Source organism: Dromiciops gliroides, chromosome X (genome assembly GCF_019393635.1).
Source record: "Dromiciops gliroides isolate mDroGli1 chromosome X, mDroGli1.pri, whole genome shotgun sequence".
Classification (NCBI taxonomy): domain Eukaryota; kingdom Metazoa; phylum Chordata; class Mammalia; order Microbiotheria; family Microbiotheriidae; genus Dromiciops; species Dromiciops gliroides.
Window position 1 is genome coordinate 60,666,069 of NC_057867.1, and position 24,836 is coordinate 60,690,904.

Here is a 24,836-nt window from a genome sequence, read left to right on the forward strand (position 1 = left end):
TTTCCCATCCATTCAGTCCTGAACCTTGGTGTCATCTTTGACTCCTCACCCCAAATATCCAATCTGTTGTCAAATCTGATTGTTTCTCCTCTCAAGACATCTCTCCAGTCACAAGTTCACTTCCCCAGCAGAGGCCTTCATTGCTTCTCACCTGGACTGTGTTAATAGCCTTCTAGTTGTCTCCTTGCCTCAAGTCTCTCCCCATTTCAATCTGTCTTCTACTCAGCTGCCAAAGTGATTTCCCTAAATTGTAATATAACCTTGTCACACATGCTCTCAATGAGCTCCATTGGTTCCTTATGATCTCAAGGAGCAAATATAAACTTCTCTGTTTACCATTTAAAGCTCTTTATAAGCTTCCCCCTTCCTACCTTTCTAACCTTCTCATACTTTCCTGTCTTCTGTGTATGGTAAATTTCAGTACAATACGCTGGCCTCCCTGATAAGGACTGGTTTGGGCCATTTTTTTGTATCCCCAGCTTCAGGTACATAGTAAGCACTTAATAAATGCTTGTTGAATAAGACTGTCAGATTTATTTTCCTGTTTCTGTTCCTTCTTCCCACCAATAAAAAAGAAAGTGCAAAGGTCATGGAGACATAAGGATCTTCTATGAGAGTGGTGCCCAACACATTATTTTTCTCCTTTTCCTTGATAGCTACACTCTCTTAAAGCAAGAAAGCTAGAGAAAACATGTCCAGAATCATCCTTTGCAATAGGATGGTATATGCCAGGATTTTCTTCTGGTAATAACTGCTGGCTCACCCTACAAATTCTTACTCTCAACTATTATTAAGCACCTACAATTAGCCAGTATTGTGCTTTTTAAGGAGATGTGCTCCATTCCTTAAAAGCCTATCTGTATTCAGAACAGATGAAAATCAGCCTGGTGGAACTTGGACTCCTAGGAAGAGGAGACCTAAGCCAGAGTTCAGGCTCCACCACTTTGTGTATGCTTAGGAAAACCTATTAAACTCCCTGGGCCTCAGTTTACTTATCTGTAAAAGAGAGGGGCTTGGTCTAGATGTCCTAGTAGGTCCTTTTCATCACTACATCAATAATCTTGTAATTTCTTTTTTGATCTTTTTTTTTTGCGGGACAATGAAAGTTAAGTGACTTGCCCAGGGTCATACAGCTAGTGTCAAGTGTTTGAGGCCAGATTTGAACTCAGGTCCTTCTGAATCTAGGGCTGGTGCTTTATCTACTGTGCCACCTAGCTGCCCCAATAATCTTTTAATTTCTAAACGAAAACTAACTCCCCCCCCAAAAAAAACCCACTCTCTGTACTTCAGTTTTTGTTTTTTAAAAGAGCAGTATTTGTATGGTTCAGAAAATTGAATGAGATAAGAGTGAAAGTACTTTAGTCATCATGATGATGAGGGAACTATAACCATGCCACAAGGGAGATAAATTGGGAATATTTAGCCTTTAGAAAGGAGAATGTTGGGGGGCAGCTAGGTGGCACAGTGGATAAAGATTCAGGAGTACCTGAGTTCAAATCTGGCCTCAGACACTTGACATTTACTAGCTGTGTGACCCTGGGCAAGTCACTTAACCCCCAATGCCCAGAAAAAAAAGAGAGAAAAAGTTTAGGGAAGATACAAGAACTATCTAAGTAACTAATTACTTGACATCATGTGATATAGAAACGTGGCCAGATTTGTTCTAAGTGGCATGGAGTGCTGGGCCTGATGAGTCAAAAAAATCTATTAGTAAACATTTATAAGTGCCTACTATGTGCCAGGCACTGTGCTAAGCACTGGAAGATCTGAGTTCAAATTCTGACTCAGTTAAGTGCTATTTCTGTAACCCTGAACCAGTCATTTAACCTCCATCTGCCTTAGTTTCCTCACCTGTAGAATGGGAATAAGAATTATACCTACCTCTCAGGAATACTGAGAGGATCAAATGAGGTAATATTTGTAAACCACCTGGAATATAGTGGGTGGTTAATAAATGCATTTTTCCTTCCTTCCTTTTTGACTAGGAGTCATCAGAAGCAACAGATCTCTGCTCAGTGTCAGGAAGAACCTAATAATTCCATCTCTCTAAAAGTGGAGTGGGCTGACTCAGGAGTGAGTAAGTATTCTATCACTGGGTGTCTTCAGATTTAAGTTGGGTGACCACTCTAATGGGCTGTGCACCAGATCAGGTACAGATTGGACTCAGGCGCCTGGAATGTCCCTTTGAAATCTGAGCTTCTGTGATTATATGGAATCTCTCATTATTATTTTAAAACTTTATTGGTATCTGTCAGTGCATAAAAAAATATTATCTCCAAGGGACAGATACAGCAGCACAGTGGGTTGACATTGGCCCTGAAGGTAGGAGATGGGCCTCATTCTCCATTTCTTAGCACTATGGTATAGAGTAAATATCTGAGAATTCAGAGGCAAAAGGCTATGAGTCTCCCATCTGACATACACCTTTTGGGCGCTTCCTTGTTTGAACCTCTGATATTCCAAAATGTATTCTACTCTGACCTGTCTCTTTTTTGCAGTAGGAAGGAGATTTGCGACTCTTGCTCAGAGTGATTTTCCCCCTCTGTGCCTTAGACTAGTGGAAAGAAGGAAAGGGAAGCTATTTGAACCTGGGAGGGTGGGTGGGGTGGAGCAGACTGTGAGTTGTATGGTTTAAAAATAAAACCTGCAACAACAACAACAACAAAACCAAACAAACCAGAAAGACAGCTGAATAGAGGCTAAAGCAAGTCCCTTTGATGCAAGCCTGGAGTCCATTTTACAGAAGAAGCCAGTGAATGTGAGAGCTTTTTCTTAAGGCACCTGGTGACTTCTGGGTGGCACCTGCCTCCCAAACTTAGGTATTGCACTTCCCAGTCCAGTGCTTTCCGGGAGATAGAGGAATTACTGCTTGCCAGCCCTTTGTCTAAGCGCTGGACATCCTCTGGTGTGGGGCAGGAGAGTCACTCCACTAGCTCCTTATTATCTCTAGGATCAAATAAATATAAACTTCTCAGTTGTGCCTTTCTCATCAACCTACCTCAACCTCCCTTTCCAGACTTATTACACATTTTCCCTTCATGCCAGCTGTCCTCTCTCTCTCTTTTGATCCCACACACCCCTTCATTTCCTGTCTGTCTGCCTCTCCCCCTGGCTGTACCTCTTGTTCATAAGGTGCTCTGTCCTCATCTCAGCCCCTTAGAACCCCTAGTTTTCTTCAAACGTCACCTTGAGAGCCATTTTCCATAGCAAGCCTTGTGTAATCTCTCTTCCCGATACGCCGCCCCCCCCCCCCGGTCACCTTGTGTCTGTTTGTACTGTTCTCCCTTCCCTAAACTGAAATATCTCTTGGAGGGCAAGGGTCGTTTTGACTCTTGGGTTTGTATCTCCAACAAGGTCTCTGAACATTGCCTGCACACAGACGCTAAAGAAATGCTTGTTGATCGATCACCTTGTGTACGGCACAGCGAGTGCAGGCCGCTGCCGAGCTCTGCTCGAACTTTGTGCGGGCGCTTGGGGGCTGGTGCATGACTTGTGCGCCCTCAGTCCCCCCTTTCCTCAGGAATAAGTGCCCAGGCTTTTCTCTTCTCTGCAGTGTGGGGAATTGTCATTGCTGCTGTCAGTGACAGTTTACATCCTCTTCCCCTGTTCTTCCCATCAGAATGGCCCTGGACCTCGGGGGGATTGGGGAAGGATTGGGGGGGGGAGAGGGTTTGTTGAGGGCCAGGTGACGAGCAGCAGGGCTTCAGCAGACCCTGTGCCCTATTCCCCATCGTACCTCTTCCTCCTCCCCCCAACAGCTGATTTTGACAGAGGTGGAGCCAGAGGCCCTTTTAGGACCGGCTAAGGGTTGGGGGCCCCTGGGCAGATCTAGATGATAATGTGTGGGCTCCACATCGCAGCTTCTGGCTGAACAGGCTCCACCCCCCCCTCTTTTATTCCCCCCCCCCCGTTTATGTGTGTCTGTGTGTATGTGTGCGCGCGCGCGCGCGCGTGTCTGCGTGAGTGTGTGTATGTGATGCTGCCGCCGCCACCTCCGCCGCCGGTGCTGCTGCCGCTCCTGCCTCTTTCTCGCAGGCAGTGAGCCGGCCGGCTGAGCTTGCGGCTGAGGCGGCAACAGCCGCAGCCGCAGCAGCAGCAGTAGCAGCACTAGCAGAGCAGCGGTCACAGCAGCATCAGCAGCCGCCGCGGCGCTAGCAGCAGCCTGAGCCGGACGTAGCATTGTGGCTCTGGGAGGGAGAGCTCGAGCCAGGCAGCCAGAGAGGGCAAGCGCCCGAGCGGCTCCCCGAGCGGCTCGGCGCGGCTCGGCGCGCCTCGCGCAGCCCCGGGCGTCTCGCGCCACCGGCCGCCGCTGCCGCCGCACTCCACTCCGGAGGGAGGCTGGGCGAGGGGGCAGCCTGGCAGGCGGACGGACACTTCCTCAGACTGCGGGCAGAACGCTGGGCAGGCGAGTCACCTTAGGCAATTACTGCCGCTCGCCTAGGCTGGCCGCTCACTCGGAGCCGGGGCAAGGAGCCGGCTGCCGAGCCCGGGGGCAGCTGCCAGCAATTCTGGAGAGGCTCGTCAGCCCGCCGCTATGGATCTATTCGACTTTTTCAGGGACTGGGACTTGGAACAACAGTGGTAGGTTTGGGGGGGGTTGTTGTTTGGGGGTTTCGTTTCCCCCTTTCATTTTGCCAGGCTTTTTGCCTCATCCTTTCCCTCTTTTCGGGGCTTCTTTGTTAAGGGGGTGAAGAGATGGGGATGAGTGACGGGGAAGCCCCCAAGTGTTTGCTACTTGCTTCAAGCCACCTTAGATTGGGGGAAGGATAGGAAGAGGAGGGTTACAGGGGCAGATTGCGTGGTTGGGGTGTGTGTGTGTGTGTTTCTTCAAGTTATGAGACTTGTATTAGAAAATGCAATTTAATGATGCTGAAGGTGTTGAGCCATCTCTTCTTCCCCCCTCCCCCTTTTCGGGTTTTGTTCCTCACCGGCTCTGCGTGCCTTCGGCTGGCAGACACCTAGTTCTTCCTTCAATAGATGGCTTAACTTTAAGGGTGCTTGTATATCTTGGTAGGGTTTTTTTTTTTTTAAGGGATTTAAAAGAGGCAGGCACGCACCTCCCTGCCTTCCCCCCCCCCCCCAATCCATGAGCAAGCATCATCCCTGGACAGGCAGATAGAGACAGACGCGAGCGCGCGAGAGAACGCACACACACACACACACACACACACACACACACACACACACAGAGACCTTTCTTTCCACTTTGCTTTCTGTAAGTTCTCTTTACTACTATACTAACAGTGACTTCTTGTACAAACTATATTTGCTAATTTGGAGCCCTATATTGTACTGATTACAGGGCAGATGTGATTGAAGTTAGCCCTGAAGTGGGGGTAGTCTAATATAAGTGTACACAAGTAATTACTGATTTGACACTGCCCTCTCTTCCCCCTCCCCCAAACATCCTCAGGTTTTTCCGCTTTGTGCAGATAGCTCAGACGGGAAGGTTTGTGTATATTGTGGAAAATGTTGTATACCCATTGCCTAAGGGTTGGGCAAAGGCGAATCAACTTCTGTTTATTTATATCTGTCTATTTATTTATTTCTATTTCACTCTCTAGGAAGAAATGTTACCTTTTTTTTTATCTGCCCAAGCAATTTAAGCTATCATGTAATTTATCTTTTTCATTCTAGTAAATTAGATATTTGGGGTAATTTAGAATTCCAAGGTTGGTTACTGGCTTTTCACTTGAATTGGAATCAGTTAATGGCCCAGCCAGAAATGAGAGTAAAAGATCTTTTTAATGTAAAAATGCTGTCACATCTTGGCCCTAAAGGCTGTGTGTTTCCATAGTCACCTTGCTACTCTAATATTTTTACTCAATTTTTGGAGAAAAGGTCAAACACTTAGGCAGTAGTTATATTTTTCTGATCCACACTGCTTCAGTTGCAAATCTAAGCTAACCAGGATTTAAATATCTGTCATCTTTTATTTTCCAGCCCTGCCATGTAAATCCTTGAAAATACCAATTACACAGTATCAATATTCATCTGGAAGGCATTTTTGAACTCATGCAGGGTTTTATCAGCTACATATAAAACATTAGACTACAATGTTTAATAGTCATGCTGTTGTTATTTAACAGTAATAATCACAATAAAATCACTCCTCAATTAAATATTATGCTTCTGCACAGTATCGGTACTCAGCTGCACTAATTCATTTCGAAGGCAGCTGAAAAGTACTGTCTTGCTATTTGCATACAATTTGCCTAATATACGGTATGGGTAACATCATCAATTTAATAGACACTGTTACAACTGAAGATGTGGGTGTAGTTCAAAAATGTTAAACAGCCAGCAGGTATGTTTTTTTTTTAAGGATGTCTAATAAAGTATTTGAATTTTACCTCTCCCTCTCCCTCTCCCTCTCCCTCTCCCTCTCCCTCCCTCCTTCCCCCTCTTCTGTCTCTCCAAAAGGGAAATTCACATTGCTTTGATTTCTTTTATGCAGTGGATGAAAATTCTTTTTCTCTTGTTTGGGGGATTCTCTTTTATTTTCTTAGGGGAAAATGGAATAGCCTTGTTTCTCAGTACTTCCAACTAATCCATGTTTAGGCCCATGTGTCTTAAGAAGCACATATGCCTCTTAGCCCCTCCTCACATGTGACCTGCCCAGTCACTTAGTAGAGTATATGTAGATAAGTATTTAGTTTGCCTATACTCATTGTATGAAACACACACTCTTTTGGTCTCCCATTTACTTTTTTTCCTCTCTGTTCACTGTGCTTGCTTATGTGCTTGTCTTCATAAACATCTGGTGTGCAGTTGTGTAAGACACCCCCATCCAGAAAATAAGCATAGATATGACCCTGGTAAATGCAATGAGAGCTTGCTATTCAGGGGACTGGTAATACATGTTCGAGGGCAGGGAAAGGAATTCTAACCCTGAAAACAGCCCTGACATCAAATCATATTCCAAGTGTCCAGACGGCCCAGAATTTGCCTGTTATATTTATTCCCACTCAGTAGTAGCTAGCTTCATGTGTCAGCCTTACTCATGATACTGTCAACATTAGAAAGCTTCTTTTCCTCTGGACGGGTTCGTTAGCTTCACTCTCTGCCATGAAAGGCCTATACCTTTATTTCTTGAGCTTCTGTTGCTTCTGTTTCTCTGTGTATAAAAAGCATGCCCCATATATGTTCAGAGTCCTATGTATGAAGAAATAGGGAAAAATGGGGTGAAAATGATGTCCACGGGACCCCCCCCCCTTTAGAATTCACTTTACTGGCTTTTAAAAACTGCAGAACTCCTTTAATGGATCTATCCAGCCCTGGGCTGGATTAAAGGGCCATGTCTCAAGTTCTGGAAGATTTCTGCATGAATAAGTAACATTTACCTGAGTTAGATTTTTCAATATAAACCTGGTCTGTGAAGGGAATGAGAAAAGAGAATGAAAACCTTCAGTGCCTGAGACCCCATGGTCTTTGAAAAAAAGATATAGACGCTTTTTTTTCTTTTAAATCATTCTGTAGGCTTGTCAGTGGTCACCAAGGTAATGGCATTTTGAAGTACCCGGCCCCTGTGGCTGGATTCGGACCTCTCTCTGGGAAGTGGTGAGACCTTTTATCACCTACTAAGGAAAAAAAAAAGCTCAGAAAAGCAACTCAAATATGAAGCCATTCAGGCCCATGGGTGGTAAAGAAGTGCGCTGCTATTTTGTCCCAGCTTGAGCTTTTTTTTTGGGGGGGGGTAGGGGGGGTAGAGTAGCAGAAGAAGGGAGTGTTTCTCCTTTATATTTTGAAATGGCAGCATAAAAAAGGTGTTTTGGCAAAGAAAAAAGGCGGGGAACCCATCCTTAATGGCCCAACCTAACTCTTCTAAAAGAAAAGCTTTAGGCACAGTACAAATTGCAGCTGAGTGATCTTGTCAGTGGCAGCCTGCTTGCTCGTTTTCTCTCTCCCTCTATCTCTTCCCCTCTCCTCCCCCCTCCCCTCTCAGAGACCCGAATCAATTGTTTTTACTTTTTATATGATTTTTCCCAAGTAGCCTAATTAGAGACAAGCTAGTCAACTGGCACTTAGACAGGAAGAGACTTCAACTCACTCCACTGTTATATAAATAGAAAGTTCAAAGGTCTGTGTGTGGTTGTCAAAGCTGAGAAGAGGCCATGTGCTGGCCAGTTTTCTCCTCTGTGTGAAGGCAGAAGCACGCTGCCCGCCAGAGAGCAGCGCGCCCCTTCACCATGTTCCCGGAGCCTGGAGCTGGTGACCCTGCTCTCCACACAAAGGTGGACTGTTCCAGCTTCAGCCTGACTTTTCCTCTGTACACTGCAGCAGCACGACAGCACTGTCTGGCTGCCTTCTTTGCGCAGAGGTCTTCAGAGGCCTTGTTAACTACAATTCTTAATATTAGAAAAGGGCTCTTTCGGAGAGAAAGGTGTGTGGCATGGAAACATGATATCTCTTGCAAACCTGGATATTTTCTGGTGCTTTAGGGGGCAGGGGGGATGGAGGGAGACAGAGACAGACACAGAGAGAGAGACAGAAGAGAGAAAGAGACAGCTGGTTCTAACTAATATCCTTAGCTTTGGATGATTTCTCTCCCCAACCCACGCACCTTCCCTGTCTGTATATATTTGTCATCCATTCAAAGGAAGAATAATTATATTTAATTTACTATACATTCTCAAGTGTTTGCCAATTATGTTAGCCATTTTTTAAGAGCATTTGTTAGAGTTTGAGGTAGATGGTTAGGAAGGATGGACCAGTGTCTGATCAAGTAGTAAAGAAGGTCCCCTGCTCCCCCTAGGGAAAAAAACAAAAACAATCAGTGTCTGTAGATTTTGAAAGCTCATCCACTGGTCAGGGAAGAAAAGGATCCCTGTGTGAGAAATCAGTTTAATGATACATGAATTGTTTTGTTAATGATGCAGTCAATCCTTTAACAACTAAAAAATATACAAATCAAGTTGGAAAATGACTATCTCAGTAATAAATCAGTCATTACACAGATAAGACCCACACCATTTAAGCATTCTGTGCAGGGCAGAAAATCACATTGTTTTGAAACATGCTGCTTTTTGTGGACTCAAAACAGTTTTAATGGAATTAAGCCTTGTTTCATGTCTTTTATTCTCTAAGATGATTTTTTTCCACATGAAATTTAAAGATATCTAAAATAATTTGAATTGTTCACATTTGCCTAAAAATCTCAAAAAAAAGGTCGTCCGTGGAACAATAGAGAAGCGCTGGCCTTTGTGGCCTTCAGATCTCGGGAGACCATGCCCTTGGTTAACAGACTTAGCTTATGTCTCCAGGATGCCAGACCACCCAGTCAGGTCATTGGATTCAGTGACCAAAGTCAGTCAGGCTGCTTGATTAGTGGCATGAAGACAAAGCAGTGGGGTGCATTGAATAACTTTTTTACTTTTCAACTTGCTGTTCTGGTGTTGTGGAGACTGAGCTAAAAAGATTTAAAATATCTGTCCATTGATAGCTGAAATCCCAGTGTATTGCAAACAGCATCTCTCCTTCTTGCTTTGTACAGCCTGGAGAGAGCTGCAACGTCTTGGGGGTGGGAAAAGGAAGAAATCAGAGTCCAAGTGAGGGACCAGACTGCTTCAGGCAGCCTGGGAAATTGGGAAGAGGACGGGTACTGGTTCTGCCACTGACTGGTTGGGTAACCAAGGATCAGCCATTTGCCCTTTCTCGGCTCCAGTTTCCTTCCACCTGTAAAATGAAGGAGTTGGACTGGCTGATCTCTAACTTCCCCCCACCCCTTTCTACTTCTCTTCTGTCTTAATTTCTCTCTATTTCCATAATTGTTACCAGAAGAACTGACAGAAATAAGACAATTGCAAATAATACCACCTCTAAAATTGGGACCTTTTGGGGACTCACAAAATGAATTTCCAGTTTCATTTTATGCTCTTTGTAAATTATGCCTAAGGAACTGGTTGCTTATTGCCCCATGTGGGCCAGAACATATAATTTTTATGCAAGTAGGCCCCACTGAAACTTGATAGAACTGTTGTGTGCATAGGTAAACATAATAATTGTGTTTTACAACGGATTTGACAGACCAAAATGTATTTTAAAATAATATAATGATTATACCATGCTATAGACTCACAATACTTTAAAATTTTAAGAGGCTTTTGATGGGAGTTGATGAATGAAAAAGCGTATGAGGAGAAACCTGGTTAAAATCTTGGACAACTATTCTTCCAAAAGTAGATTCCCAAATTTTGAAAATTTTTTCTTTATTTAAATAAGAATATGAGCAGTGAGTAATTTTGTGAGTCAAGCTGAAGCAGTCGGGGTTTTACAGGGGAATGTTTTACTGATTTTTAAAGCCACAATACTGACCCCTAGGGAACAGTATCTTGTATAACCCCCAGTCCCTTGCTCAGTGTTTGAGAAATATGCCGATGTACTGATAATAAAGCTCTACTTCATTCAGTGGCTATGGAGAATCAACACAGCATAGTAAAGGTAGGGCTAGATTTGTCCTGAAAACCTGGATTCAAATCCATCCTCTGATACTTCATGGCTTTGTGAATATAGGCAAGTTGTTTTGCCTTTCTTGAACCCCATAGATGAAATCATCTATTTAAAGATCATCTAGTCGATTCTCCTCAACTTACAAATGAGAAAACTGAGGCCTTACAGTGGTTAATTCACTTTTCCAAAGTCATATAGCTAGTAGGTGGTAGACTGGAGCCCAGGACCCCAACCCCAAATCCATGGTTTTTTCTCCTATAGCAAATCTCTAAAATAGGAATAATAATGCCTCCTGGGATCATTGTGAAGATCAAATGAGATCATGTATATAAAGCACTTTGTAAACCCTAACACACTATATAAATGATCACCTATTATTATTATCCCAGGTAAATCTATGGGCCTTATAAATATAGGTGCCTAATAACTACTGTCCTCTCTGCTGCTCCTCCACAGCTTTTATAATGTACTTATTGTTTGAGTACTCATTCTCCAATTGGGCCAAGAGGCCAGCTTGACCTCTTTCCCAGAAAAAGAATGCTGGCATAAGAGGGCAATTAAAAGGGAAGAAAATCAGGGGCTCCAAAGAGGGAGAGAACTATTTGAATCCTATTTCTGGGAACTTTAAAGGATATGTAGAAAAAAGAAAAAGGGAAGAAAAAAAATTTCCCCCATAATAATAGTTCACATTTACATGGTGCCTTAAGGTCAGCAATGCCCTTTATATGTAGTATTTCATTTCATCCTCACCCTTCCCCTCACTGTTGTGCTGTTACTATCTCCATTTGGTAGGTGTAAGTCAGGCTCCGGTGAAGCGACTTGTCCAGGTTCCATAGTTAGTGTCTGAGGTAGGATTCAAATCCACATCTTCCTGATTCCCAATCCAGTGCTCTGTTTGCTCACCCTGGATGCCTGGGTAAGAAAGAGTTGTCTGTATTTATAAACTCAGTGTGTCAGTAGGCTAGAAGGCAAATGTAGGACAAGGCTGTTCCAAAGGCAGAAGGTCAGTCCGTTTTCCTATCTTCTGCTTGCCTTGAGTTTTCAGCCATCCCTCTTTGTATTTCATCATGAAAGCTTGTTTGTGTTTTGTTTTGTTTGACTTAAGTATCGCATACATCCACACCATAAATTACTCCAGCTGTTAAACGGAGGTCCAATGCTAGGTTGCTCGTCTATCAAATTTTTGTGCTTTCACTTGAATGGCATTTTATCTGCATGTTCAAAGCCTGTTGAAGTTTACATGGTGGAGAGGGTAGGTGATACTCAGAATTGTTGAATTTACTTTAAAGTAAATCTCATCTATGACCTTAGCTGTGAACGTCTCCCAACCTACTGAGCTGAGAAAAATGATCTGGGACTTGGAGTTGAATGATGAGCTCTAAGCTGAGTTGACAATAGCCCTTCCTGTGAAATCTGATTTTGATTAGGGGTAGCCTAGTATATGTAATGATATCTCTTAGGGATAGTGCATGTGTTTTGCTTCATATGAAAACCTCAAACAACTAATGATTTAAAGTAAACTCTGGTTTGAGTTTTCAGTAGTCCCTGTGCAGTGGGAGAAATGTGTGATAGTGCCCAGAGATTTTTTTCTGTGTGTTTTGTAAGGGGTTAAGATTACCCAAGCTACACATGGGAAAATAGGTTAAGGAAACATATATTTTGTTTTTGCTAGACACTGAACATCCCTCATTCTCTCCTTCATTTATTTTTTTTAAGTCTCTGCTCTAAGCAAAATAAAGTGACCTCCAACATGCTATTTCCATGTTATGTAGAATAGTTTGTTTTTTGTTTTCAAAATAATAGTCCTCTGCATTCCATCTAGTTGAACTCAATAAATTTCTTTTGAGTGCCCACTGCATGGGTTTGAGAAAGCACTCCACTGGGAGATGCTGAGGGAGATGCTGAGGGAGATGCCCTCTGTAGTGAAAAACAGATACAGATACTGGTCTTGTTGGCCTTTCCTAAATCATGTATTTGGAGTCAGATTTTATGTTTTCCAGGCAAAATATCTCTTGGGAGTAGCAATGAGGTGGATTATTTTTATGTCAATAGAAATAAAACCAGAAAAAATACTTTTTAACTCACCATGAATTGATGTTAAAATTATAGTTTCTACCTTAACAATTACTGGGAGAAGAGTGGTTTTTATGGGTGTGTATTATGTAGTCTCCAGCTGGCTGTTTTTTATCCAAGTTTGATCAAAATAACCAGTTGACCTGGAGGAAATTCTGTCAATTGATCAGGTGTTTTGTTTTCATGATAGCAGATAGAAAATTTGACTTTTCACTGATTAAATGGATTGTTTTTCATGCTGTATAGATTCAGCCATTGTGAGTAAATTGAATTATTGCATAGGATCATAGATTTAGAGCTAGAGGGGACCTGTGAAATCTATTGGGACAGCTCCCTCAGTTTATAGGTACGTGAATTGGGGACCAGAGAGTATAAGTGATGCCAAGATAATACAGGTAGCAAGTGACAGAGTTAGGATTTGAACCCACACCCTCAGACTTCAAATCAGATTCTCTTCTGTAGCACTGCACTCCCCCAGGTACTGCAGAATCAGTAAAACATACTTCACTGATAATCAGCTCATCTGTTAACAAGCCTTTTATTGAACCCTGTAGCAGGGTTCATGGTGTGACTTTTTTATTGTATCACATAAACATCAATTCAATTAGACACTCAGGGAAAATTTTAGAGCTCGAAGATACCTTAGAGATCATCCACTTAGCCCCTTTGCTGTGCAGTCAGGCTTTTGGCCTCTGAGTTTAGCACTCTTTCTACTTTATCAAATATTTATTCAACCTCACCGCACTGGGAGATATACAAAAGAGGTAGGAGAAATGTGTCCAGACCTCAAGAAGCTTACCATCAAGTTTGGGAGATTGGAATTATCCAGAATGAATTAGGAGAAGTCAGAGAGGTGTAAGATGGGTGCAGCTGTGGAAGAAAATATGGTCAATGATAGGGAAACAATTTTGAGCACAGTTAATATAATACAAAGTAAAGTGGAAAGTTGGCAATTGGGCCTGTCAGGAGGGCCAACAGGGTCATTGGAGATAAACTCAGATCTACTTGGGGGCCTAACTTATCTGATCTGGCTATGTACACAGCTCAGAATCATACTGATTGCCAGGTTCACTTTTCTTTTCCTCTGTAGGTATAGTAGACTTGACTAGATTGGCCACCGTTTTGGGGGAAATATCCACATGATTCTTGTTAAATATATTAATGGTCTCAACAACACACACACACACACACACAAGTGTATACATGAATTTGTATATTTGTGTGTATACTGTATATGCAAATATTTTAAACAAGCATCACTTTCCTTTCAGAGAAATTGTAAATGAAAGTTTGTTTTTCCTGAAACAATTGAAACACATGTTTGCAAATTGGCAACATTTGCTGGCAAAATAGACTTTTTCAACAGAAACATACATTTGGGCTGTTGAGATCATCTCAAATAAAATGCTTCTTTTTTGGAGCAGAGTTTTTGAATGGTAAAGTTTCCCAACATTGGTGTATCTTTTTTCGTTCCTTCACTTATAATTCATCCCTTTTTTAACCTTGACATTAAGAGAACATAATTTGGTGATTTGACCCTGGCACATTCAGTATATAGTTGTATTTTACAATGTGTTTACCATGTGTTAGAATCAGAGTGTGACTGTCAAAGCAAGTATGACCCAGCAGTCTGAATTGGTCATTAAGGTGATTAGTATCCTCAGTCACTTACAATAATCCTCTTCTTAGTTCTCTTTTCTCTGAAGAATTTTAAGGAACAACCTAATTCAGTTCAACATATTTTGCATCACACCTTGGGTAGTGAATGACTGGCCATTCAATCTGAGGTGAGCTCAGTTGAATGTTTGGTGTGGAGAGGATGAGCTTGAGTTGTGAACTTGGACTTTGTTATTATGAGCAAATATAATAATCTCTGTGAGTTACCAGGAGCCATTGTTGTTTCTAAAGTAGGTCAGGGCTATTCCTCCTTGATTCTTTGCTAGATACCTGGTAAATGAGTGGGAATTGAATTTAAACTCAAGCCAAAGTCTTGAATGACAGTGGTGTTTTGTGTCTCAGTATGGCTATGATATGCATGGCTTGGAGTTTTGCTCTGAGATAGCCTCAGGCATCCTAGGCATTTTGATACTAGAAAGAGATTATCATCCGGGGGGTCCATAGCACATAAAGGCAAAGTGAAAGATGTAGTCAACCACTTGGCTCCTCAGTCTATGTAGACTGGAAATTCAGATAATTGGCTCTTTTTTCATCTTTTTTAAATGTAGAGATATCCTAGAGTCACATAGATAAAGCTTTTATATAAACCTGAAATAGTTGATATTTAATGTGGGGTAAAAATGGTTCTTCACATTTGTAAATAATAAATAACTGTTTTCAATGCCTTGACTGAAAAGCGATCAGAGCGTCAAGGAAAAGGTCTAAGAGATAGAGAAAAACCATATGCACAGGTATACGTACAGATAGCTCACCTTATGTAACATATGCATGTCATAAATTGCATTTATGTTGATATTTTTGTAAATTTGTTCTTTAAATGTCTTAGGGTATTTGCTTTTCTTAGTGAATTATTTTGTAATGCATATAGTCCAAACTCTCTCCTTCAAACCTAATTTATATTTTTCCTTCTGTTTTTTTTGTACTTCAATTTTTCTCAAAGCAAAGTATGTCCGAATTTAGGATTTTTCATCCTCGGATCTATAACATCCTGAGAGTACGTTAGGGGCCCTTTATTTCCATGCCTTTTAGTGCCTACCACAAAGCTTTACATAAGTGAGTTGGATGCTCAACAAATATTTGAATTGAATTTTTCTAAACTACATTCTTCTTTGATCTTATACCTAGTTGCATACCAAGGTTTTGGGGTGTTACAGGACCTGAAAGCTGAGTCTTTCAACATTTTCTGAGTGTGTTTCTCCCTAGCTTTATGACATTGTTTCTTTTGAGCCAGATGCTTTTGTTTTGAACAGTCTGTTGCTTTTGGTGGCTAACCTAAGACTTGGGTTTTCCTAACATATATTTTTAGACAGAACATATTTTCTATTTATATCTCTGGAGGATTCAGATTGCTTTGTGTCATAGTGAGGATCTGCAGGGGAAAAAACCTCCCTTATTATACACTGAATTTACAATTTCAACAGTTTTATGCTAATTACATTATTTATGAGAAAACTCTGCCATCAAGTGTCGATATCAGGAGAGCAACTGGCGGGGGCAGCTAGGTGGCGCAGTGGATAGAGCACCGGCCCTGGAGTCAGGAGTACCTGAGTTCAAATCCGGCCTCAGACATTTAACACTTAATAGCTGTGTGACCCTGGGCAAGTCACTTGGCCCCCATTGCCTCACGAAAAAAAAAAAAAAAAAAAACCAGGAGAGCAACTGGCACTGTGCCTTTGTTGTATGAACAAGTCTGAAGGGTTAAAGAGCATGAAAAAAACAATGTTTTAAAAAAGTTTTTTTAAAAATATCTTGGTTGAAAAAATAAACATATTAAAAGAAAGAGGGCAGACATGGATTCAAGAGCAGGAGGCCTCTTACTCATTTGTTAAAATCTGTTAGTGTAAGTTACAGCTCGAGTTGTATGTGAACATGTAGTTTGCAGAAATCAGAAAATGGATTGACTGATATTAATGACCAGAAATTATGGATGTTTTTCAATCCCCAAGGGACCATGAGCCTATATTCAAATGTGTTCACCAACTGGTTTTGAAGTTGCATAAAGACCTACTTATGTAAACTCCATTGGTTGTGATGGTAGCCAAGTAGCAGGTGACCCAAGTTCTTAACCAAAACCTAACATTTATTGAATGACAATTTATATCGTCTCAAAAAATGACAGTGAAATACCAATGAATCAAGTTACACACTTCCAGGTTGCCAGGATTTGTGAGCAAATGGCTCTTAGTTGTGATTCTTCAGCCAAGAATACAGAAGAGGAGAACATCTTCCAGAATTTTGGAAAAGCTAAAGTGAATGCTAAGTGGAGATGAGGAGCAAGCAATGCTTGTTGAGCCAGCATTATCTCAGCCAATTAATGTATAAAGATAGTGGTCAATAATTATAACCAACAGCTATGCATAGTATAATGGTAATGGGATCTGTCTTTTAAAATGACATAAAGTGAAGCATTTGATAGATTTCATAGTTTTCCAAAGCTCCATTTTAACTCTGTACAAATAATGCATTAGTCACACTGGATAAAATGGCATATTGAATAAAGTCGGGATTTTTTTTTCTTTTTCATAATCTCATTTTGTAAAGAATTAAATCAGTTCTAGTAGTTTATTCATACAGTAAGAGGTAGTTGGTTGAATGAAATCTTTACATCTCTTGCTTCCTAGCTCATTAGAAGAGACAGTATCATAAAGTCCCTCATTTTCTCCTAGTCTGTTTTATTCCCCTTAATGTTTCTGGAGTACACAAAGAGCTTCTTGTTTTCACATTTGTCTGTTTGTGAACTGTGTCGTGTTGCATCTCCTGTGAGGTTGAAGTCTTTTTCATGATGTGAGTTTCTACTCTGAGCTATCACATTTCAGTGCATGAGAATTAGCAGACTTCATTTTCAGTTTACTAAAGCAATCACTGTACTATGTTCAGAGGTAGTGTGGACATAGTACTGAATTTGGAGTCAGAAGAGCTGGGTTCAGATACTAATTCTGCCACACACTGCTTCCCAGACCCCTCTTGCTTTTCCAGTCTAGTCCTCAGCCATCATCTGGGAAGCTGGCTCCTATAGGGAAGGGGCCAGCCATCTCTACCAACTGACATCTGTCTTCCGCATACAAAGAAAGCCTGCCAGCCTCGCTGAAGCAGCAAGGCCCCCTGAAGGGAAGATGGGAGGAAGTATGTGCCGCACAGATCTAATCACCACCATTACCTTGATTACCTTTTCCCTCAGACCCTCATGGAAACAGCCCAGAACCCGGAACCTAAGAGCCTTGAGAAAGATAATGCTTCTACCCCAATGCCTACAGGCATCATCCTGGGCAGCAATCCCTGTAGAGATGCAACCTGGCAACTATTCCTGCAAGTGGGATGGCTGCACCTACTGAAGACCCAGATAGGAAAGTTCTTGGTATTATCACATGGTTTAACATCAGAAACTGTTATGCTTTTCTCAGTGAAGTTACATTCAATAAGATGTGTGACCTTCTACTCTGGAGCTTTACCTCCAGGAGTATGGGACTTTTCCATCTGACTTCCATCTTAAACCTTTCCTATGAGTTATCTCCCTTATTAGAATGTAATCTCCTTGGGAGCAGGAACTGTCTTTTCTATTTGTATCCCCAGTCCTTTGCACATCATAACTGCTTGGTGAGTCATTCATTTATATATCTAAAAGGAGAGGGTTGGACCACTTGATCCCTAAAGTTACTTTGTAGGCCCTCTGATCACTTAGTAAGCCCCTACTATTTTTAAGTATAACAGTAAAAGAAGTGAATAGTCATATATAGTGTAACTTTAAATTTCGAGGCACCAAACAGAATTTTGCTAAGGCTGTTCCTTCCCCCTCCAAGGCCACCATTCAACATACATTTAAAATTTTTTTATCATGTTCCTCCTGTGTTTGGCACTGCATACAAAGATGGAAAATAGCTCTGGAAATAATTTTGCATATCTCCATGGTGGAGGTGGACTCTTTCCTTATCCCCCAAGTACTACAGATTCTGTTTGGTTATTAGTTATAGTTATATGAATAGTACAATACTGAGACATAACATGGCATAGTGGATAGAGAGAAAATTGGCTTTGAAGTCCCTGAGAACTGGTTTCAAGGCCCAAGTCTTTCCCCTGATCCAGCTTGTCTTGTAGTCATAGGAAAGTCACTTACCTTTTTTCTAAGACTGCAGGCTATGATTGCCATTTTGTGAGAGCATCTGTATCTGTAGTTGTCCATCTGCATCATCGGAGAGAATTTCTGTGCTGAGAATTCCCTATACAAATGAGATCACAGGTTGGGACTTCTCTCCTCCCACTCCACAAAAGACAACAAGGTCACATAGATACATTTACAAGTGTCAAAAATTGCAGAACTTGCAGAGTTGCTTCATCCTTATCTCTTCATTGTTTTAATGGATAATGAAAAAACTTGTGTTGCTCAACTGAGAAATTCTTTGGAATCTGTAGTTTTAGAGTTACATTCCAAATTTGGCTTTCTGTTCGGGGATGGCTGCTAATGTGTGATTTTACACATTTAAGAAAGAAAAATGTGATTACGAAATGGTCACAAGCCCTGTTGAACATCAAAAACTCTTTTAAAATGAGGCAAATGATAAAGTATGGTCTTTATTTTATTAAATTTCCTTAAATTGCATTATAAAAAATCAAGGAAAAAGTCATACATTTTATAAAATTTATGAGGTTTTTTGGGGGAGGGTTTCCAAAGCTTGACAACCCCCATTGCATCTGGCCTGGCACATTCCTATTTTTAATGAGAACCTTATGAGGGTGCTGAAGACTTGGCTGTCTTAGGCAAGGCCTTCTCCCTAGGGGGATCATAAAGGATACACTAGGCAGTAACGTCACTGCTAATGGAATTTCTCCAAAAGGTTTCAAGGCAATCTGTCTCCACCCAACTTAAAGGGTAGAAGCTAGGAAGAGGTACCATGCTTAGGTCCTCGTGGAGCTGTTAACTTCAATTTTTCTACTTATTAGAGCTAGAAAATGAGAACACTTATGGGACTAATCTGCAGAGAGAGCTTCATGGATTCATGGATTCATGGATTCATGGATTCATGTGTTAATGTAACAGGAGAGGTGTTTTTTTTTCTTAATGGAAAACCCATCAGTTTGTAAATAACAACACTGAAGGTGGCTAATTGACATGGAAAATAACAAAAGCTGAATTTCCAAATTAAGGATCTTCATTCTTTCCTTCATTTTTCTACTGTATACTTTCCAAACTCCTTTGCTATAGAGTTTTGCCCTAGATCTCACTCAGGAATTTAATTTCTGCTTGAAAATACAGGGAGACTTACTAGCTGTGTGACCCTAGGCAAGTCACTTAACCCCAATTGCCTTGCCAAAAACCAAAACAAAACAAAAAAGAAAATACAGGGAGAATATGGTGATGCTATAAATAGGTGTTTGTCTGCACAAATAGTAAAGGCTGTCTGTCTATAACAGTACTATAATCTTTTATGGAGTACTCCAAAGAATTCTTCCATCCAATGGCATTGTGATAGGGAATTGATCTGTAGCACCACTACCTCAAAAGAATCTTGACTCAACCATCTTGGGGAAACTCTTCCTACCTTTCTTGGTGTGGGTCTCAATTCAGTTTAATTTAACAAGTATTTATTAAGTGCCTACTATGTGCAGCCAGGTGGCATAGTGGATAGAGTACTGACTCTGGAGTCAGGAAGACTCTTCCTGAGTTCAAATCTGGTCTCATGCATTTACTAGCTGTGTGACCTTGGCCAAGTCAATAAACCCTGTTTGCCTCGGTGTCCTCATCTGTAAAATGAGCTGGAGAAGGACATGGCAAACTGCTCTAGTATCTCTGACAATAAAACCCCAAATGGGGGGGGGCAGCTAGGTGGCACAGTGGATAAAGCACCATCCCTGGATTCAGGAGGACCTGAGTTCAAATCCGACCTCAGATACTTGACACTACTGTGTGACCCTGGGTAAGTCACTTAACCCTCATTGCCCCGCAAATAAATAAATAAATAGATGGATGGATGGATGGATGGACGGATGAAGTAAAACCCCAAATGGGGTCATGGAGAGTCAGATAGGACTGAACAATAACCACAATGTGCACCATTCTGTGTTAGGTTCTGGAGATGCAAAGAGAAAAACAAAACATTCCCTGCCTTAATCTATCAAGTTTAAATTCTCAACATTTCAATTTAGTAGTAACTGGGCATCTGCATCATCCTCTCTTGTCTTTGGCTACCTTTTTGATTCTTTATAAGCACTTTACCAGCTATTTAGTTGCCTCCCTGTGTAGATATCTTCCTTTATTGGGGAAAACTTTTGGGTAACGATATATACCAACCTATGTCCTTTTGTTGACTTACCTTTACCACAATTGATTTTTTTCTACCCCTAAATTAATTACTTGGGAATAGTGCTTCAGCCATTTTCAATGGGAAAATGGATTCTGAGTATCCATTTAATTTATTGCTCCTAAAACTTATACCCCTACAGCAAATGAAAGATACATCTGAATGATAGGAGAACATTCTCACCACTGGCCACATGACAGTGTGGTGTAGTGGAAAGAGCAGAAACCCTAGGACCAAGTCTTTTCTTTGACAGATTGGTCCTGTGATCTTGGCCAAGTGATTTTCCTTCTCTGGACTTCAGTTTCCTTTTCTGTAAAATGAGAGGGTTGGACTAGATGGCCTTTGAGGTCCCTTCCAGCTGTAGATCTTTGATCTGTTCTTTGTTCTTAAAGTGTCAAAGATTTGTTGTTGTTATTGTTTTAATCTTTTTTGCATGTATGAATTGATATGAGGTAGTTCAGTAAAAGCAAAGGAGCATTGGATTTAGAACCTCTGTCTAAATCATGTCTCTGCAACTTACTAGCTGTGTGATATCAGTTGAATTCCTTCTTGTCTCTGGGCCTCAGTTTTTTCTCATGGAAAATTAAGGGTTTGAATGAAATGCTCTCTGGGGTCTCATCTAACTCTAGCTCTTATGATCCTATAAAGGTAAACAACAAATTGCTTTCTTTCTTCCCTGATACAGAAAAAAGTTTTTCATGGGCCATATTATTTAACATCTTGCAAACTGTTTCTCTGTGTTCCAAAATCTGGTTCCACAGTTTTTGTAGTTCATGTGGATTTTATGACATATTAATTTTGAAAAACTCAAGGGAACAGTATGTGTTTAAATTGTTGAATTAATAGAAACTTAATTTTCAGCTAAATTTAAGAAACCTGCAAGTACTAGCTGCTTTGTGTTGGCATATAGTGATACACTTGTTTATGTTTCACAAAAATGTATTTGGTCATGGACTTCCACATTTTCATAAATAGATAATGGATGATAAAACCTTTAGAACTTGTATTATTGGTACTCTTTCCTCTAGATCAGAAATGAACAGAATTAAAGCTTTCAGTGAGCCACTTTTTTCAGGATGATTACATCTCATTAAAATTGAAATGTAAAATTAGAAAAGCCTGTAAAAACATAAAAATAAATAATCATTTTCCCCCAAATCAGTTGGAATCTCTTTTAATGATGTGAAGACAATATGATAATTGCATGTATTACTTACTTATTTCCTTTGTGCCAGGTAATTCTTGTTCTTTAGGTGTAGTGAGATGTGCAGGGTCAGAAGAACTTTCCCCATCCCTCTCATACAGCCTTTCCTGGAACTTCAACTATACTGTGCAGTAATCACTCTCCAGGATCTTGCAGCCCACTTAATTCTGGGTCCTCATACTTTCTGATACCACTCTGAGTATACTGTAGCAAGTAATTGCTTCCTGGAGGAAGCCTCAGAAAAGAGACATGGACTTGTTTCCAGATGTAGGATCCACTGGCCTTCAGGATGGATACATGGTAATGATTAAGGGCTGGGATTAGGACCAGACCTTATGACTGGAATAGGGAGTGATTCCCCCACCAGAACACATTGCCACCTTCATTAATTGATATAGGCAAGAGTGAGGCAGAACAGAAAAAAGACAAAAACATAAAACAAAAAAGTCCAAATAAACAAATTAAAATAAGAAGAGATCTACAAATGTACAGATGGAAAGATCAGGGACCTCCAGAAGCTCTATATTTCATGAGGGACATAGATTAAAGAAGGAACATGTAAACATAAAGCCTTTTGATGAGAGACCAAAATTCAGAAAAGCCTAGCTGGAGATATAAATGAAGAGGATGAAGGATGAAGTAAATTAATACTTTTTGGAAAAGGGTGCCACAGATGAATGCTACTCAGGTTAAGAAGGTGGATTGGGGGTGGGCAGCTTGGGTGGTAGATGCTGAACCCACACTATTATTTGGATCTTGAGAGGAAAGGATAAAAGGGGCAGTAGTAATTAAGAGAAAAAATAAAATGGCCAGGGATATCCACCCATATTGAGAGAGAGTAAAGGAATGGGACAGGCATTTCCCCTCCGCTGTGTAGGCCCTCTCCAGATTTCCAGATGAGCTCAGTCTTACAAAATCAGAGTTGTAAGGAAACTCAAGGGCCATATAGTCCAACTTATGTTTGAATAACAATCCCCTCTCTTCTCTCTCTGACAAATGGTCACCTGACTTTTGTTTGAAGACTTCTAATGAAGACTTTCCCCTCTCCTCGGTTCCAGAGGCAATCATTATACTTTGAGACAGCTTCAATTATTATGAAGTGTTTCATGTCACTCCCACCCCAACCAAATGATCTTCTCTGCCATTTCTACCCACTCTTCCTGGACCTGCCTTTGGGGAACCAAGCAGAGCCAAGTGTGGTCCCTCCTCCATGTTACAAGAAGTCATGCAGTCAACTAGAATTTATTATGTACTCTGGCAGGCACTAGGCTAAATGCTAGAGGTACAAAGAAAGACAAAAACCCAGTGCCTGCTCTCAAAAGAGCTCAATCTAATGGGTGAATCATAATAGCTACATGTCATATTATCCTCACAACAACCCTTGGAGGTAGGTGCTTCTATTCTTTCCATTTTACAGGTGAGGAAACTGAGGCAGACAGAAGTTAAATGACTTGTTGAGGTTTGTACAGATCTCAGGTCTTTCTGACTCTAGGTTAAATACTTTCTTTCACATATTTGAAGGCAGGTATCATGCATTCCCTGTGTCTTCTCTGGATCCCCCATATCCTTTTATTAATCTTCATATAGCATAAACTTATAAACTTATGATCTTATGAACAATACTGCTTTCATTTCTTTGGCTCCTCTCTGGTTTATCGATGTCCTTCCTAAAATGCATCTAGAACTGAACACAGGACTCCAGATGTGGTCTGACTAGGGAGTACTGTAGTGCTTAGCCAACTAATAGGCCTCAAATTCATTGGTCAATAAGGCGGGGTATCTGCCCTCAGCATGCAAAGATATTTTCCAGTGTAATGGGTAGATGGGAACAATTTGTTCCAGTGACTAAGAAGGTGACTGAAGTAGGTGCCACAGAGCTTGGTCAGATATGGAAGATCATCCACTTTATCCCAGGCCATTGCAAGCCATCTTGACTTTTGTCTTTCCACTGGACTTCAATGACTTTGAAAGAGAGAGCAAGGTTTGATGGATTTGTGCAACTCTGCCTCATTTAAACCCAATTCGTGCACGAGTCAAGACATCACTTGGTGATGTCATTGGTCCTCTTTGAAAATGAAGGAAAAATAGCAACAACGACTACAATAGGATATGATACTTCTCTTTTTTTGAGGAGGGGAGTGATGTGGTCAGAACTGTTATTTATTCATTTATTTATTCATTCATTCATTCATTCATTTATTTATTTATTTGCGGGGGCAATGAGGGTTAAGTGACTTGCCCAGGGTCACACAGCTAGTAAGTGTTAAGTGTCTGAGGCCAGATTTGAACTCAGGTACTCCTGACTCCAGGACTAGTGCTCTATCCATTGTGCCACCTAGCTGCCCCGATACTTCTTTTTAATGTCTCCTAAAACTTTTAACTCAGAGTGAGCTTTCACAACACTAAAACATCCCTAATGGTTTTTTTCAGATAAACCAGAATCTAGCCATGCCTCCTCCAACTTGTACTTTTTAAAATCCAGGACTAAGACTTCACACTAAAGTTGATTTTCTTAGATTTGACCTCAAATTTTAGCTAGTCATGACCTTTTTGAATACTGAATTTCTTGTTGTGTGTTGTCTATCCCTTCCAAATCTGCATCATCTCCAAATTTGATAAGTATGACATATCTTCTTTTATCTTAGTCATTGAGAAAAAGTTAAACAGCACAGGGACAAACACATCCTGTATCTGAGGACTGCCCCATAGGCCTCCTTCCAAGTTATAACCATCCTGAATTTTGGAGAATAAGATTTTATGTGTGCCTTTCCATACCTTAGCCCGGCATACCAAATCAGGGTACAGAATGTGTGTATGGGTTTATTCTCTGATAGCCAAAACCTCCTGTAGTCTGTGTGAGAAATGATGGTAGTTAAGCTGATTTGACTTGGCAACAGTGAAAATCTGGACCATTGGATGGACTGGGGGAGGGAAAGGACTAAAGTATTCCTCCAACCCTCATAGTGCATTGGGCTAAGGAATTATGAGTTCAAGGACCCATGCCTACAGAGTCATCCTACTTATCAAGGTAATAGGATTCTTGACAGGTGCTAGCATGGAGTGTTAGCCTTTAGGTACTATCCAGACACTTCTTATTCAGTAAGATTGGTGCTGACTCTCCCACAACATTAGTTAATCTT

At 41.0% G+C, this 24,836-nt stretch overlaps 1 protein-coding gene across 3 annotated transcripts in view; it reads left to right on the forward strand.

The window, feature by feature from the left end:
• Nucleotides 1–4,392: 4,392 nt before the first annotated feature.
• The window catches only part of AFF2 (AF4/FMR2 family member 2), a 538,237-nt gene continuing 517,793 nt past the window's right edge, over nucleotides 4,393–24,836 (forward strand). For all 3 annotated transcript variants that reach the window (XR_006353941.1, XM_043974303.1, XM_043974304.1), the window contains exon 1: nucleotides 4,393–4,581. Coding sequence is in view for 2 of the 3 variants with exons in the window: in XM_043974303.1 (XP_043830238.1) it covers nucleotides 4,535–4,581 (47 nt within the window). In the remaining variant the exon portion in view is untranslated. The remainder of the gene's footprint in view (nucleotides 4,582–24,836) is intronic.